The 16281-nt window shown below is 32.4% G+C and overlaps 2 protein-coding genes across 4 annotated transcripts in view; both read right to left on the bottom strand.

The window, feature by feature from the left end:
• The window catches only part of LOC142322090 (esterase E4-like), a 42940-nt gene extending 40735 nt beyond the window's left edge, over positions 1-2205 (bottom strand). For both annotated transcript variants that reach the window (XM_075360765.1, XM_075360764.1), the window contains exon 1: positions 1924-2205. In XM_075360765.1, the coding sequence (XP_075216880.1) occupies positions 1924-2148 (225 nt within the window). In that variant the 5' untranslated portion in view covers positions 2149-2205. The remainder of the gene's footprint in view (positions 1-1923) is intronic.
• A 13491-nt stretch (positions 2206-15696) lies between these two features.
• The window catches only part of LOC142322089 (WD repeat-containing protein 89), a 65384-nt gene continuing 64799 nt past the window's right edge, over positions 15697-16281 (bottom strand). For both annotated transcript variants that reach the window (XM_075360762.1, XM_075360763.1), the window contains exon 11: positions 15697-16102. In XM_075360762.1, the coding sequence (XP_075216877.1) occupies positions 16058-16102 (45 nt within the window). In that variant the 3' untranslated portion in view covers positions 15697-16057. The remainder of the gene's footprint in view (positions 16103-16281) is intronic.

Genomic DNA, 16281 nt, shown 5'->3' with positions numbered 1-16281 from the left:
TCACATTTGGCGAGAACAAAGTTTGCCTATTAATAATTAGATAGATACAAGTACAGTTTTAGAATATTTTTGCTCATTGCAAAATGAAATTAATTTCATTGACACCCATTAATTCCAGATACGGATTGTTTTCGAGGTATAATAGAAATATTTTTTTTTCTTGGGCGCACAACAAAGTAACGCCATCAGCGCCCGGACACGATATTTATCTAGTAAATAAATAAATATTATAAATTAAATTAAAAACTAAAACCCAGATGTATAAAAATACAGAATAAATTGAAAACGCCTGTGACAAATGCTAAAAGCGAAATAAAACCACAATGAAATATTATATTAATAATCTAAATTAAAACAATAAAATTATCATCTACCATACGCCCCATAGTATAGATAGCTGAAACATACTGTAATAAAAATTAAATATTTGATTATAAACGGAGCCTTAAGAAATCGTAAAACATTCAATAACATCATCCATTGTTTTTTAAGATATTTCGGAAGTTAGCCCCTAGGCTACGCGATGCCGCATAACAGACACAATTCACAACGCTGTAGTGTACATTAGTCAAACGAATGCAGCGGTCTGAGTATTGAGGTATCCATGAGCTATCCTAGTGAGCCCTATTCGCAAACTGTAAATAATAACCTCCTCTCGACGGTTATTCCTGCAAGAGGAGCTCCACGGTGATTCAGTGTTCTTAACAGGACGATGTTTACAAGGTATCTGAGCCCAGTTAGATTAAATGAACGGGCCTTTTGTTTAGTTTTCTTCAGTTTTTGAACAAAACGAAATTGCTGAAATACTATAGGTTAACAGAAAAGTAACTGGAGAGTAAAATAAGATCGCCATATAGTTACATTACTTTGATGCAAATTATTAGGCTTCAGCATCATTAAAAATATAACGCCCCAAATATACTTACTATACAGTCACTGACCGATGATAAATATTATTAGCGATTACTAATAAACAAAGGTGCGCTTCAATTACAGTACTCCGTTTTAAGAACTTTTTACTGACACAATAAAGATTATTTACACTGTTATGGCATGACTTTAACCTTCTCATGCACAAAAGTAAACTCAGAATCTATACAAAATGTTTAAATTTTATTTTCCATTTTGTGGTTATAAATGTAATTTTATTGATATATTTTTTTAAATTTCTTGTAAAACTGCTCATTATGAAGAAATTACAATCAGTCCTTTATATATCAGTTCCTTTTTTTAAGTTCACCAACGAAACTATTGATGAAGTGACATTACATTTAATGAGAGTAAAAATAAATCGGTATTTATTATTGTAAAATATATACATATTATAGCGGCTTAATAACTAAGTACGGCAACGTTTAAATAACTTTTCAACAGTTAAACCGTAGAAAATTGTTTGGTAAATGTGCCTACCTCGAAACGATCTGCTTTTCGATAGAAGACAACTATAACCTAAGTAACTGCGAGGTCCCCATAAGGGACAAGTCAAAAAATTTAAATAAATTAATTTGGCGATACCATCATCTTTCTAAAAAGACAACTTGTATTTTTAAAAAATGCTATTATTTAAATTGTTTTTGAACTGTGTATAATTTCTCTGCAATAAATGTTACAAATTTTGTACATATTAATAAACGGGAAATATGTGTAAATAATTAACCCCGTTTATTTAATAGATTTTGCAACATTTTCGGTGGAAATTATAGGAGATTATGACATTTTGCCATTTCTAAAAAATCGTTACAAGTAAAATTACCCTCTGTTCCGAGTAAAGTAATCGTTTAATTCATATAAATTAATTTAACGTCACAAATAAAAATATTTAAAGTTAAAATTTTTATGGATTTATATTTAACTCGATAATTCTTTTACAACTAGTTAGTAATTGAGCTAAACGACAAATATTTCAGTAAAGATTTGACTAACCTTAAATCGAAGATCGCCTATAGGCGGCTCAGCGAATGGAATTCCACGGAATGAGTAATAGATTTTACCGGTCCACGTTTCATTAACTGACCCTACAATAATACCGGAAGGTATGAGGGCTAAAACTTCACTGACTCCACTAACAGGTTTGTGGGTAGCAGAAACTAAATGGATGATCGCTGTTGTGATTCCAAATGAAATATACATAGATCCTCCGTGAAACATTGTTATGCTAGATCTAATAGAAATATCACCATCGTCTCTTTATATAGGCTATTCCTGCCAACCAGTTTTAACGAGCAGCATTCCTCGTTTGAGTGTACAAACACTGCTGAAATTCTAAGAAATTATGAGTCACACAAAATTTAATCGGATTATTTCAATGCCATCTGGTGCATAAACTTAAACTCTTAGATTTTACTATAATAAGTACGTGAACTTATGTTTTTGAATTTGAAATCGGCAGGATATCCCAATTTTTAAAACACCATTAACGTCTTCCTAATCATAAAGCAAGCAACTTCTGTTGTCTAACCTATACAGCATAGCCGGTATAATGAAATTCATTAAAATGATTCGTCAAAAAGTTTGTTTATTCGGGAAAAAAAAATAGTTTTTATGGAAATGTTTTAACCTGATAAACAATCAGTTTTCGTTAATAGGTCTTACAATACCACACGGTTTTAACATAAAGTATGTCGTCGGTAAATCAGCTTTTTTTTCTCAATAACAATTATAATTACAATCGGTTCTCTTGCGGAGCCATAAGTAAGTTTCCTGACAAAAGCACGTGGTAAGGGAGTCCTTAAGGAACCCCCAAAATAAGTAATACACAATAAACAGTTGCAAGTAAACTTAAATTCCAGTATGAAATTTCAAGCTCAGTCATAAATCACAAACCATTAATTTCAGCACTATATAGTACACAAGAACAAACGTTAAAAAACAAACCAAAAAAATTAGATACGTCACCGCTAAACTTGACGTTGTTAGATTCCAAACTGCAACGCAGACCCTAAGTTCAGTACATGGACACGTCTCAACCGGATATTCAATTAAATTAAATTAAATTTCACACACATAAGGAGCTGACTCTTGGTGACATTATACGAAATTGATTTTCTTTTATTTAATTATGTTTTTCGCATTTAATGACTCTTGTTTCTATTACTGTAAAACCATTCCACTTCCGATTTAAATCGGTGAATAGAATGCATCGTTTTACAACAGAAAGGGATACATTGATTTTGTTGCTTTGGCTTATCTGTCCCGATATTTTGGCAGAGTGCGTGTAAAGACGATGAGATACAAGAGGCACCAGTTAGAATCGTTTTTTTTTTTTAAGTAATAAGATTTACTGAGACAAAGTTTGCGGTCATCAGAGTGAAGGTATAGATTTGAGTTCTGAAAAACACCTGCATCTCAGAGAGCTTGGAATGTTTCTATGCTATTGAATATTTGGCTAAATAATGACGGTAACGAAAAATTATTGATCTTCCAGAAAAAAAAACATTTACTACAACAGAAACATAACAACTAAACTTTATAAATGCAATACCCATGTTATTCACGGACAAATAGAAACAGTCCTTATAAAGTTATGATTAAAAGAAAAAGCTATTTTTTTTAGAATAGTTACAACAGAAAACGGTTTAAAAAAGCAACCGATGCCATAAACAAATAAGGAACTTCATAGAATACACAATGCATATATATATTATATGTGTCCGTGCATACACATATGCACGGACTAATGGAAATCCAATTTCTTTTTGAATTATATATTCTAAAAACTCAACCAGAGTGCAAAAAATACTAAAGAAAATAACATTCGTTAATTCAAATACATCATGCTTGGATACATACGTCTATCACTTACAAAAACATTAAATACGAACGCTAGAGCTCTGCTTGAGTAAATTAGACTACCGGGTGATTCAAAACGGAGTTCACAACTTTAAAAGCAGATAAAAATTTATTTAGATAACTTACAGATTCGGTTGAGGTCTCGTTTTATAGAATAACACATCAAGTTTGTCACCCGACATTCACTTTAGTTCGATATGGCTTCCATTTGTAACACGATATACATCCCACCAAGTCGATTTCATTTTAGACTGTAGCCCACAAGTCGGGCACTACTTCTGCAGCTGCGGCGTTAATTCGAAGTCTTAGCTCAATAAGATCGGCAGATAAAGGTGATACATAAACCCGATCTTTAATGAAACCCCAAAAGAAAACAACCTAGCGGGGTCAAATCTAGAGAGCAAAGTGGCCATGTAATGGTATTGATCTACCAACCCAGGAATTGAGTATCAAGAAAATCTCGGACTTCTAGGCGGTAGTGAGGTGGTGCTCCTCTTGCTGATAGTAATGGCGTCCATCTAAGTCAACATTTTCTACCTGAGGGATTAGAAAATTTTGAAGCGTGTCCATATAAACGATACCTTTGTGGTTGCCTCCTCGAAGAAGAATTGGCCGTACAGTCTTTGTTTGTTTAGGGCACAAATCAGTTAGGCTATCGCGAATGTGCTGCAAAGTTTCACGAGGGTTTTCGCTACTCCATATTCGGCAGTTATGGGAGTTTACCTCGCCGCTGATTTGAAACGTTGACTCATCACTAAAAATTACATTGTGTAAAAATATATCGTTGTCTGCATTATTTCCACAGAACACTGCAGCCGAGCAAGTTTGTTGTCATCTGTGATGTGTTCAACTACGGTTAGTTTGTACAGCTTCATGGGCAATCGTTTACGTAATACGCGGCAAACAGTCATCTGGGAAAAGCCAGTCTCACGTGACCTACGCCGAGTTGATTCCTTCAGACTACGGACAAAGCTTTCTTCGAGTAGTTACACAGCAGCTTCAGGATGCGTGGGCGTCCTGTATGTTTAACAGAACAACCTGTCTCGGCGAAGGTTTGGTACCAAGAGTAAATTCCCCACCGTACTCTATACGAAAATTACGTTGAACAGCAGTTGCTGACTGCAAATCGTAAAACCAAAACACATAACGACACGTTCCGCACCAGGAAATGTATCCTTTTACAACACTGGTGGCCGAATTCGATAATTATGAACTACGCGAGTCAAAACTCGATGTGTTTTGCTGTGAAATGAGGCTTCAACCGAATCTGTAAGTTATCTAAATTCGACTCTGTATCCTTTTAAAGTTGTAAAGATATTTTTGAATTACCCGGCATTTCTGTAGGCTCTAGCAGAGCACGACCCGACCATGAGACCGAAAGTCGAGAACAAAGCATCAATCTTTTAAAGCTTTCAGTTCTTTAAAAAAGAAGAATTATATAATGCTCTTTTAATTTTTGTAGTGAATTATTCCCTAATAACTTTCAAAATATTTTTTTTCACAGTAGCCAAACATCTTAAACGCCCTCATTCTTTAGGCCATCAGAGGCAGGTCGTTAAGGCTGATAGAACTTCATCCCAACACTTGGTATGTACAGGAATATTGATATCTTCTAGAGCATCAGTAACTAGTTCGCATTAGTAAATACTGTCTTTGTTGTGTCAGATAGAACATTCAGTATTAACGTCGATGAACTAGATCCTTTAGATGCGATGATCAAAATCTAATTTTGATAAAATTTCAGAAGCTGGCTCTTGAAGCCGTTACCTGGTCGATTAGATATACTCCGAAGTAGTATTACCCATCTTTGTTCGATTTGTAAGCGTAATAATTCATATTTTTATTTTTGGAAAGTAGTCGGTTTGATATCCATAACGATTTCCATCAATTAAGCTTGGAAATACTTTTTCAAGAATACGAAAATAAATATAATGATCGTGTACATGACGTAGGATACTTTCCGAAATGTAGGGCGATGTCGGAATGAATAGGACAAATACATGGTGAACGTCATAATGAACGCCAGACTACAGAGATGGAATTGAATTAGTATCATCATATTATGATTTAGCTAAAATGTAAGCACCTTAAAAATAAAATGAATACGATTTCAAACAATCTCGTTACGACCGAACCTAAAAAATTATATTGTGTCGAGCTACAGTTTCTTCGATTGTTAAAAAATATTCTTCCTTGGTTTTAATGTTTTCTGAGCGATAGGTCTACTTATTTCGACTTGAATTAATTAGAAATACAAGTTATTTACAAATTGACTCGGCTGGAATTTTTACATTTTAAATATAAATTGATCACATTTATCTATATTTTGGTAATACCAGTGTTTAAAAATGCATATCAAATATCAATATAAGATTTTACTTATATCATCACAAAAAAAGAATCTTCTTACATTTCTTTGTAAAAACGAAATTTTATAAAACTGGAATAACCTGATAGAATGCCTGCAGTTACCTTAAAAGTCACTCGGCTACACATGCAAAATCTTATGTAACAACCTCTACTGTAGAATAAGGAAAACTGGATTTGTAAAATTGCCAATTGATAATCATATTTAAAGGAAAGGTTAATGACACTATAATTTTACAAACTCTTGTCAAAATAAAAATATTTACACAGTTAAATTTTGTTATATAAATACTTCAAAATGTCAAAATAATAAACTTACCGCCATAATATTGATTTTACTGTAATTTTAGTCTTAATTAATCTTTATATTCAATTTTAATGTGAAAATTAATATCTGCTATGAAATTACAAATAAAAAATAACAAAGTTATTCAAAGTATTACCTTATCTAATCTTAATTGAATAGTACTACTACACTTTATTTGTTTTCGGAATCACTGAATACTAACAAGAAATACAGAGGTTGAATATGTTAAGGAAATGCTCATTTTATTCACCTATCAAAAAAATATTTTTCAACTAATTTATTTTTGTTGTTGACACAATTGAATATCTATAATATGTTCCCTTGGAGAAATGAATGTATGTGTTAAATGTCTATAATTGGCTTGGAGGAAGAAAGCCCAACAGCAATTAACTCTTCTACATTCAGTTATTTTGAGTGGCATTCTGTAATCTACCAATCTGTGACAATGAAATTATTTTTTAGAAGCCTGTAAAATAATGTCTGACTGGGATTCGAATCCAAAACCTTTTCAAATAAAAGATTTTTCTTTTACATAAATGACGGGGTTTTCCATTAAATTTTAATAATACTGATTAAATAAACTTAATTTTCTGCATTGCTGTTTAATATGCAGGTGTACAAAAATCTTCATTCAGTACATCAAAAAATGTTTGTATATACTTTAATACTGTAAACTTCAGTCTGTAATTATTGATTTATAATTTTACACAGTAAAGGTGATAAAAACTGGCATAAAATTTTTAAATTTTTTAACCATAATTCACACTTACATTTCTCTTTAAAACTTGGCTGTTTGAAATTTAATTTAAAAAAGTAAGGCATTATTTTATTCACAGTAGAATGTTTAAAAGTTTGGCTCGTGAACCACTACTTTCTAACAATAGCAGTTCTTGAAGTATCGTCACTGATCTATCTCACCTATCGTGAATTGTAAAATTAAGATGGATATTTTAAAATTTACAATCATAAAATTTCCATTTTACTTATTTTGAAGAAAATGTTGAAAGAGATGTGGCAAACTTTCTGCTTGCAGCTTCAAAATTAAAAATAATTTAATAATTATATTTTAATAATTTTTTTTATTCATTATCTTCAAATATTTGGATCACTATTATTTCATTATTCATAATTTTCATGTATAAATAAATGTGGACTTTAACAAGTTCTCATGTTTATGTAGTCTTATTAATTTTCTGTATTGAGATTCTACTATTACCAAGGTTTCCCTTAATTCTTTTGTCACATATCTTGGAATGGCATATCTATTGATTCCTGAATTGGTATATATAATATGTAATCATAAAATAATCAAAGAAATACATTAATTTATTATTCAGCTGTTTTTTAATGGTGAAGATCCCTTGGTCCAATTAAGTGGTAAATTAATTTTAATGAGATGTTCATGACCAATTTGATGTGCATATTGTGGTCTGGTATACTTTGGCTGATGGCAGTTACTGGTTGGCATCACTGAAATATAGAAATACTGGAATGGGCGCTAGCGTTAGAAACCCATGCCAACAAAGATAGCTGATTTAGAGGTATACCTCTCTTTGTTTACAGTCCGCTCAAAAAGTTTATGACGATCTCTCTCATCACAAATCGCAAGTTATCTTTCATAATTCAAGTTATTGTAGAAAGTGTTTATAAAAACATTTATATGATACAATGATTAACTCAACATTTATTTAATATTCATAAGCATTGAAATTTTTCTATTAATAAAATAGAATTATGAGATTTTATCACTTAATATTAACTACAATTAAGTTTTATGGAATCACTTTCTGAAGGGACGGTACGTTAGGTACAATGCGCATGCACTGTGCGACAATGACAACTACACCTCTAAATCTATCTGTCTCATGTTCGTTTTCCGCTCACGTTGGACATAGACAGTTCCCATTCCAGTATTTCTATATTTCAGTGGTTGGCATTAGGAATTCTCTCTGCTAACCTAAAAATTAGGGTTTCAGGTAGTTATGAATCAGTATAATCCTGAACAGTATAAACAAGATTGTTCACCAACAACAGCTGATATAAAAATGCATATACTACAGAATAATATACACCAAAAAAAGAATCATTTGGTTTAGTTACCAATATTAATTACCAGCAATAAAAATATTCTTTATTAAAAGCAGGTAAAAATATTTTTAATCCATGTATGTTTTTATAACAACTGTTGTTATAACAACAGTCACTTAAATACATCTGAACAGCACACAAAATGTTTAGAGCAGCAGTGGTATTACAATTTTTTTCTTTTTCTGGGTGCACAAAAAAGTCATTATCAGCACCCAGACACAATATTACTACAGTAAACAATTAAAGTTATACAACAACAAACTTAAAAATTAAATAAGAATAATATAAAACAAATAAAATTAATAATTAAAACGTGCATATCATAACAAAAAATATTCCCCATAGATGTAAAGTGCCTATGCCATATGCTAAAGGTGAAATAAAACCACAATGAAATACAGAACTAAAAATCTAACTTAAAACAAAAAATTACCATCTGTTAGCTACTACTTTAAATTTCCAATACAATGCCACATAACAGACAAAATCCACAAAGATGTGGTGTACTATTAGTTGGTAGTTACAGCGAACACAAACAGGTGTATCAGTCTGGGTAATGAGATGTCCATGAGTGAGTCTAGTGTGCGCTATTCGCAAACGGCAAATAATAAACTCCTCTCAACAGTTATTCCTGCATGAAGAGTTCCATGATGACAGTTAACTGGATGAAGTTTTTTGTAGATGGTCGCATTCCATTCACTTTACCACTCACCACAAACCACCCTCTTCAGAAAACAGATAAGATTGGTGAAACAATGCAATTACTGAAAGGAGGCTTGAAACAGCCGCTTTTGCTGCACTATCAGTGTACTCATTGCTTGATATACCAATATAGGTGGGAATTCAGCAGAAGCTCACACCTGTATTATGCCGAGTCATTTCAGAAATAATAAAATATATCTCACAGACAACAGATTGTCTGGAGTACATGTCACTATTCCCTTGCAAGGCACTCATGGAAGCTGAACAGAATTATATTAAGCTAATATAATTCTATTAAGACTAATTATATTATAGTGGTTGGTTCTATTATATTAAGACCTTAAATGTAGCATACAGTTCCAGGACAAAAACAATAACAATGCTGGGAAGGCTATACAGGTATGTTCTATTGCCAACCACAATCTACAGAATTATCATGTTTGGAGCCATCTGTGTAGACAATAGCAACAGGGTTCATGCTATTTACAGTATTATAACATTTTTCTTGTAAGAAAACCGGATTCAAGTACTTTTTATGATACCGACAAAGGGTAAAGCAATAATTTACGAGAAAAGGTCATTGTTATTGTTACTGAGTAACAATAAGAACTGGGAGTAACTGTATATTTAGAGATAAGAAAAGGCGAAGAGCTTTGATGCCTAGCAGGGCAATAGTAGATCTTGGCTGTCTCTGACATTGATTAAGATGTGGGTTGGTGAACACCGCATCAAAGGTCAGATGATTTGGTTGCGCTTTGATGCAAACTTCATAAGTACAGTTCATTTGGTTTCCAGTGATTGTCAACTTCTTAGCTCTACGATCCCCAAAAAGTACAGAAAAAATATATGAGTTTTTCACGACTTCCAACCCAGTGGCGGATTTCTAAATAGGCTAGCTAAACTATTGCCAATGGCGGCAAATTTTCGGTAATGGATGGCTCGGCGGCCGGCCGTTCAGCCTATAGGCAGCACTTTTGTAAATATATCTCTGCTTCAATCCCAACTTGCTAAACCTAGTTAAAACTATTTAGCTGCGTTGAAAGCGATTGGTATGAGCATGCATGTATACATACATGAGCGATTTACAAGTTACAACTTATGTTCGTGCTCCTTGCAATTTTGATTGCTTGCAATCATGAGAGAGAGTTTCATGCTCGAACGAATATGATACGTTTAAACACATCATTTTCAGTAGCAACATAAAAGAGACGTATGGGATTTCAGAACATCAGTTTAGTTTCAAACGTAAAGCGTGCGTCTGGTGGCTTTATTTAAGCTATTAAAAGCGTATTTTCATTGAAAATAATAGTAATTGAGGTTTTAGTTTTTTAGTGTGCAGTCAAACGGTGTAATTGTTTTTTTTTTTTTTTTATTAGATTCTTATGCAAATTGGTTAAATTATGAAAAAAACAAAGTGAGCTATCTATATCCATTGAATCGATTGGTAAAAAGACAGGATTGTACAGTAACAGTTATTTAAAATATGATTTAACCTTATTGGAAAACCACAGTGTTTTGTTTGATTTCAAGTTCTCTCCGATGAAAGTAAGAAGCCATAAAATTAATTCAACACTTGGAAACTAAACATCCAGATCATAAAAGGAAACCCCTGGAATTTTTTGAAAGAAAATTACATACGAGTACTTTGATAAATCATTAACTTCTATTTGTAAATCAAGGCATACTGATAAAAGTACACTTGAAGCATCTTATTTCGTAGCATTAAAAGTAGCAAAGATATCCAAATCCCAGAAAACCTCAAATTGCGTGCTGCAATTGATATGTTCACCATTTTAATAGGTGTGGAAGAAGTAAAAAAAAATCTGACAAAAATTCGGCTTTCTAACGACACAGTATCAAGGCGAATCGATGACATGGCTGCTGATGTTTGCAATCAGATAATTCATTGAAAAACATTTGAGTGAAGAAGACACTATTATTTACCACAGTTTGGATAGCATGAAGATGCATTTGCGGGAGCTAAAATCTCAGTTGATGGGAGTATTTCCCAGAACATAAAAATGATTTCTCAAAGAGGCGGGTACTGAATCTATTTAGTGAAAACGTTTTGCACTGCAAAGTTACCGATTGGGATTCACGATCAGCTCATCGAAATATTTGCCGATAAAACGTTACAACTATAATTCATATCTGAAGATTTAGATACATTTTGGCTTGCTTATTGAAGTGAATATGAGAATTTAATCAAAGAAGCATTAAAAATATTAATCCTTTTCGCCACATCTTACCTCTGTGAAAAGGGGTTTTCTTCTATGATTGAGCCAAAAACTAAATATAGGAATCATCTTTTATTACTTGAAAACAATTTGCTTTTGTGTGTTTCTAATATAGATCCACGATTGGAGAAACTTTTAAATGAAAAACAAATGCAACCTTTTGTTTCATTTTCTTTACATGTGTTCTTAAGAAAGTAAGTAAAATGTTTATAATAAATGATTTTTTTCTCATTAAATGATGTGTAAAGCAGTAGGCTAATTTCATGACTCACTTTCATATCACCGCGACACCCAGGTTGAGAAACGCTGATCTGTACCAAAGAGATGGCTCACCATGTCTACTAGTAAATTTACCATGGGGCTTGAGTGAAACGCACCTGTAGCAAGACATACAAATGAATGATGGGCTAAATCAAGCATCTCAAGAGCGGATGAATAAGCCATGCACCGTAGTCCAGTGGGAACGGACCAGAGCTCGATAGAAGCCCAACATAGATACTCGATCAGCTCTTGAAGGTAAAATTTGAGAATGCTTATTCTCGAATTTTACCTTCAGCTCCTTTAAATGTGTTACCAATGTCAGTTTTTGGTAAAACCACAATTCTAAAAATGTAACCTGCGTGCATGGTTCAACTGGTTTAACATATAAAAACAGTTGAGGATTAACATGCTCCTTCAGCCAGGAAAAGTAATGCGTTTCATTTTCTTCGGGGAAAATGTGAATCCAGGCATTTTACACAGATTATTGTGTTTTGGAGCAACCACTAGGCAGTAGATGTTCTAGATGCAACGTATATTTATTAATAAATCATCTACAAATAATGAAAATATAACGTGTTACCGCATGCAGTTTGTTTATTATAGTATTTATGACTTTGGAAAGAAGGTAAGACTTTAAGACACTCCCTGTGGTATTTTATTTTGTAGCGTGAAACTTACGGATATCATTGTTCCAGTTTGAACGGATCGACTACTGAGGAAACCCTGATAAATGCCAGGAGACTCCCCATTCTTAGAGTGTGTTTAGAATTCCTCTCCTCCAAGCCGTGTCGTGCACCTTTCGCATATCGAAAAATCCAGCCACAAGGCGTTGGCTAAGTAGGAAAAGGCGTTTTGAATAACAGATTTCAGCGCAACAACATGGTCTATAGACAATCTACCTTGGTGGAAATCGTGTTGTTTGAGGGCAATTAGAATGTTTCTCTCAAGCTCTCACACTAGACGAGGGTTAACCATTCATTCCAACAACTTGCACAGGGAATTTGAAAGATAACTTGAATGGCACGATTTTGATACCTCATAAACTCAGGACAGTATGATGACATAAGGGAAACTGACAAATGAATTTTCAAATGTGTTTGTCACATCAACTGGCGTGGTGATGAGGATGCCATTGTTTTCCACTTCGACTGGCAATGGAGACTGTCCTGATCCAGACAACTGATGATGGAGTTGTCCAAGAAATTGTAAGTACATTTTCAGCCACGATTCCCAATTAGCCTACCAAAACAGTCGACCCTATACAGCCCTCACACTCTGTTAGGTGCAGAGCAAAATTCTGTTGTAGGCGGCCTTTGCTTAAAATTATGTAAAGTCTGTGATGATCTCTTATTGCATTCCTGCAGTCTATATCCCACCATGGAATAACAGGCTACCTTGTCTTGACTTTCCAGATGTTAGAGGCATAAATTCACTTGCACTATTGAGGTTTATTTTTTGAGGTATATCAGGTTTGTAAACATGGCAAGCTGGTGGATCCCACTACCACTCCTGTGTATTGGTTGAAGTAACCTTTGTATCCGATTCAATCCATCTGCTTAATCACCCATTTGCGTGGCTGACACTAGGGATTATCACTATTACTGACTTAGATAACAACTAACCCACCAGGTTGGTCTAGTGGTGTCACACATTGAGAAAAGGGTATCAATGTAAACAGGGATTATATTGAAAAATAAATATTGCATTCTGTAGTTAAGGTATTTTACTTTTATTCATTTTTTTTTTCATTCCAATATCTCTTTTCATTCCCATGCTACACATATATGCGCAATATTTATTGGCTGAGCCTTGTAAACGGGCAGTGTGTCACAGGAAAGTATCAGCTGCCTGTAAATGAGGAAAATTATACAACTCTGGTAACTTTGACAGGCTACTGCTTAACAGGAAAATTAAGTTGTTAATTATATTACTGAAATATAGAGATTACTGCAGCAGCCATGTTGACCATAGTTTCATAAAAATCAATTATGCAGTCTAATGATATTAAGCAAAACTATAAATGATAGAAAAGCAAGAACTTGGATTATTGCCCCCAACAATGAATGAAGTTGTTCAAATACCTAACAAAACTTTCGTACTAGTATATTGGAATCATCAAATTTATAAATTGAACTTTGAGTACAGAAAGAATGGCTTTCTGTACACCTACACCTTTATGGGGGTTCATCATCAGAAAGTATCTTAGCTATCTAAGCATCGTTAAATTATATGAAAAAATCTACCTATTCTTTGAATAAAACTTTTGAGATACAGGACCCATAAAATGAATATCTTTAAGCCTCTTTGGCCAATTGAGACCAAAATGAAATGGCATTGATGGCCCATACCCAGAAATCAGTGTGCCAAATTTCATCCAAATCAGTTCATCCAGTCTAAAGTTGCTCTTATTGGTTAGAGGGAATCATGATCTCCAAAGACTCTCAATGTGCAAGATTTGTTCTGATTAACATACTCTTTCTTAGATAATATTGTGTAGCTACACAGTATAACAACTGTTCAGCCAGGAAAATACAAATTAACTAAATAATAACTATTTTACAAACAAATATGCTAGAGCTGTGCATAAGAAGATTATGGAAGAAATGAAAATTTCTGGCTGTTATGTCAGAAGTGTGAAATAAAATTTGATTTCTTAACTTGATCTATTGCCAAGCAGAAAAAATTAGATAGTGGGCTAGTAAATGTTTTCAAACCTTTGTTAAAATGGATCCATTCATGATGGATTCTGAGAAAATAATAAATACTGACAGTCCAATGGTTAAGTGAAATTACAAAATTAATAATTTACAAAATAACTATTCTATCTCAGTTAATAATTCATCATCATATGTCTATATCTACTTTTTTGAATTATTCTTATTTACAGCCAGCCATCAGAGTAATGATCTTTCTTTATCTGTAACACTTACATGTACCCTGTTAATAGCCATCAAGCTCCCATTCTGTAGGGCAGAGTTTATTACTTTTTACAAATAGAAAAAAGATTGCTTTGCACACAGAAAATCTATATATATCAAGGCAAAAGTTTTGTCTAATTATCAAACTAAATACAAATGATTGTAGCCAAATAAAATACTAGTATGTTTAAAACTGTTATGTAGATCCTTAGTATTTGCACAAGTTACTAATTGTAAGTTAATATATTTATTCACAATAAATAAATATAAGAATTTTATATTAACAAGTAGACGAGTAGATAATAATTTAACTTAGAAAGCATTGTTAACTCACTGTAACAGCTTTTTCTAGTCGATGTGGCTTTCAGCACAAATGGACAGGTTTAGTGGGTTTTTAGTAGTTGCTTATTCTAGTTTGTGTGGTAAATATCCTATGTGTTTCTCATTTCATTAGTGTTAGTGCTTTACTTTTAGGTGTTAATTTTACTTTTAAAAATATGAGCACTAGATGATCTGACTAACATATGTTACAATTTAAAAACAATGTATGGCATGTGAATGCCTGTAGAATAAAAATGCAAAACAGAAAAAATTAAAAAAAAACATTGGCAATGATTTGCAAGACATCTCAAAAAATCCATGGAAATATTTAAATATATTTATGTTTGTGGAGCAAATAAAGGAAACATCCTAATTTTTGTGCAGGTGCAATATCATTTTTAAGCTATTTATTACAATAGCTTAAATTCAATTTCTCCTAATATAATCATATAAATCTACTGTAAAACATAAGATCTGAAAATATATATTTTTTGATATATTTAATAGATCTTTCTGCATAAATAACATTAATTTAATCTCATAGATAAGATCAAATTTTTCAAATTAGATCAATTTAATAAAGTATAAGAAGAAATGTTTGGTATAGTATGGTTATATTAAAAATTAACATCGGTACAGCAGTATGTTAAACTTGCTAATGATTTAAGCTATTATAAGGGATTAGAAATTTTTAACACTGATTACATAATTTTAATAACACAAGTATAATCTATATAAATCATTATAAAAGAAAAAAATATATAACTCATGCATAACATAAATGTAATAATTTAATTCAAATACGCCTTATTAATTCACAATATAACACTATTTTTACTTAGGACAGAAGTGTACAAATGATTACTACATAGTTCCAAAAACTAACTTAAATAGAAAACATATAACAACAAACAATAACATATTTAACTGCCATTTGGTACACCAATGCATTAATAAACACTGTCACATATAAAAAAAAATATATCCATTGTACCAAAAGTACACAAAATCATCAATATTTATCAATAAATGAACACAAAATTTCTTCTTTCAAATCAGTCCATTCTTTAATATGGCTTCACTCTTTGTGATTTGTTTTTATGAGGATTACCCTAAAAAAAATAAATAAGCAATTATAATAAAATATATATATATATATATATATAGAAAATAAACACTATACTACATGCAAAATTAAAAAATGTTCACTGTTATTGATTAGCAGTTCCTTTACACTATGCAGAACTGAATGTCATTTTCATGATTTTACACAGCTGATTCTGACAGTTAA

The sequence above is a fragment of the Lycorma delicatula genome, chromosome 3, assembly GCF_047948215.1.
Source record: "Lycorma delicatula isolate Av1 chromosome 3, ASM4794821v1, whole genome shotgun sequence".
Classification (NCBI taxonomy): domain Eukaryota; kingdom Metazoa; phylum Arthropoda; class Insecta; order Hemiptera; family Fulgoridae; genus Lycorma; species Lycorma delicatula.
The sequence above is the reverse complement of the archived record's forward strand: the minus strand, read 5'-3'. Positions and strand labels throughout refer to the sequence as shown.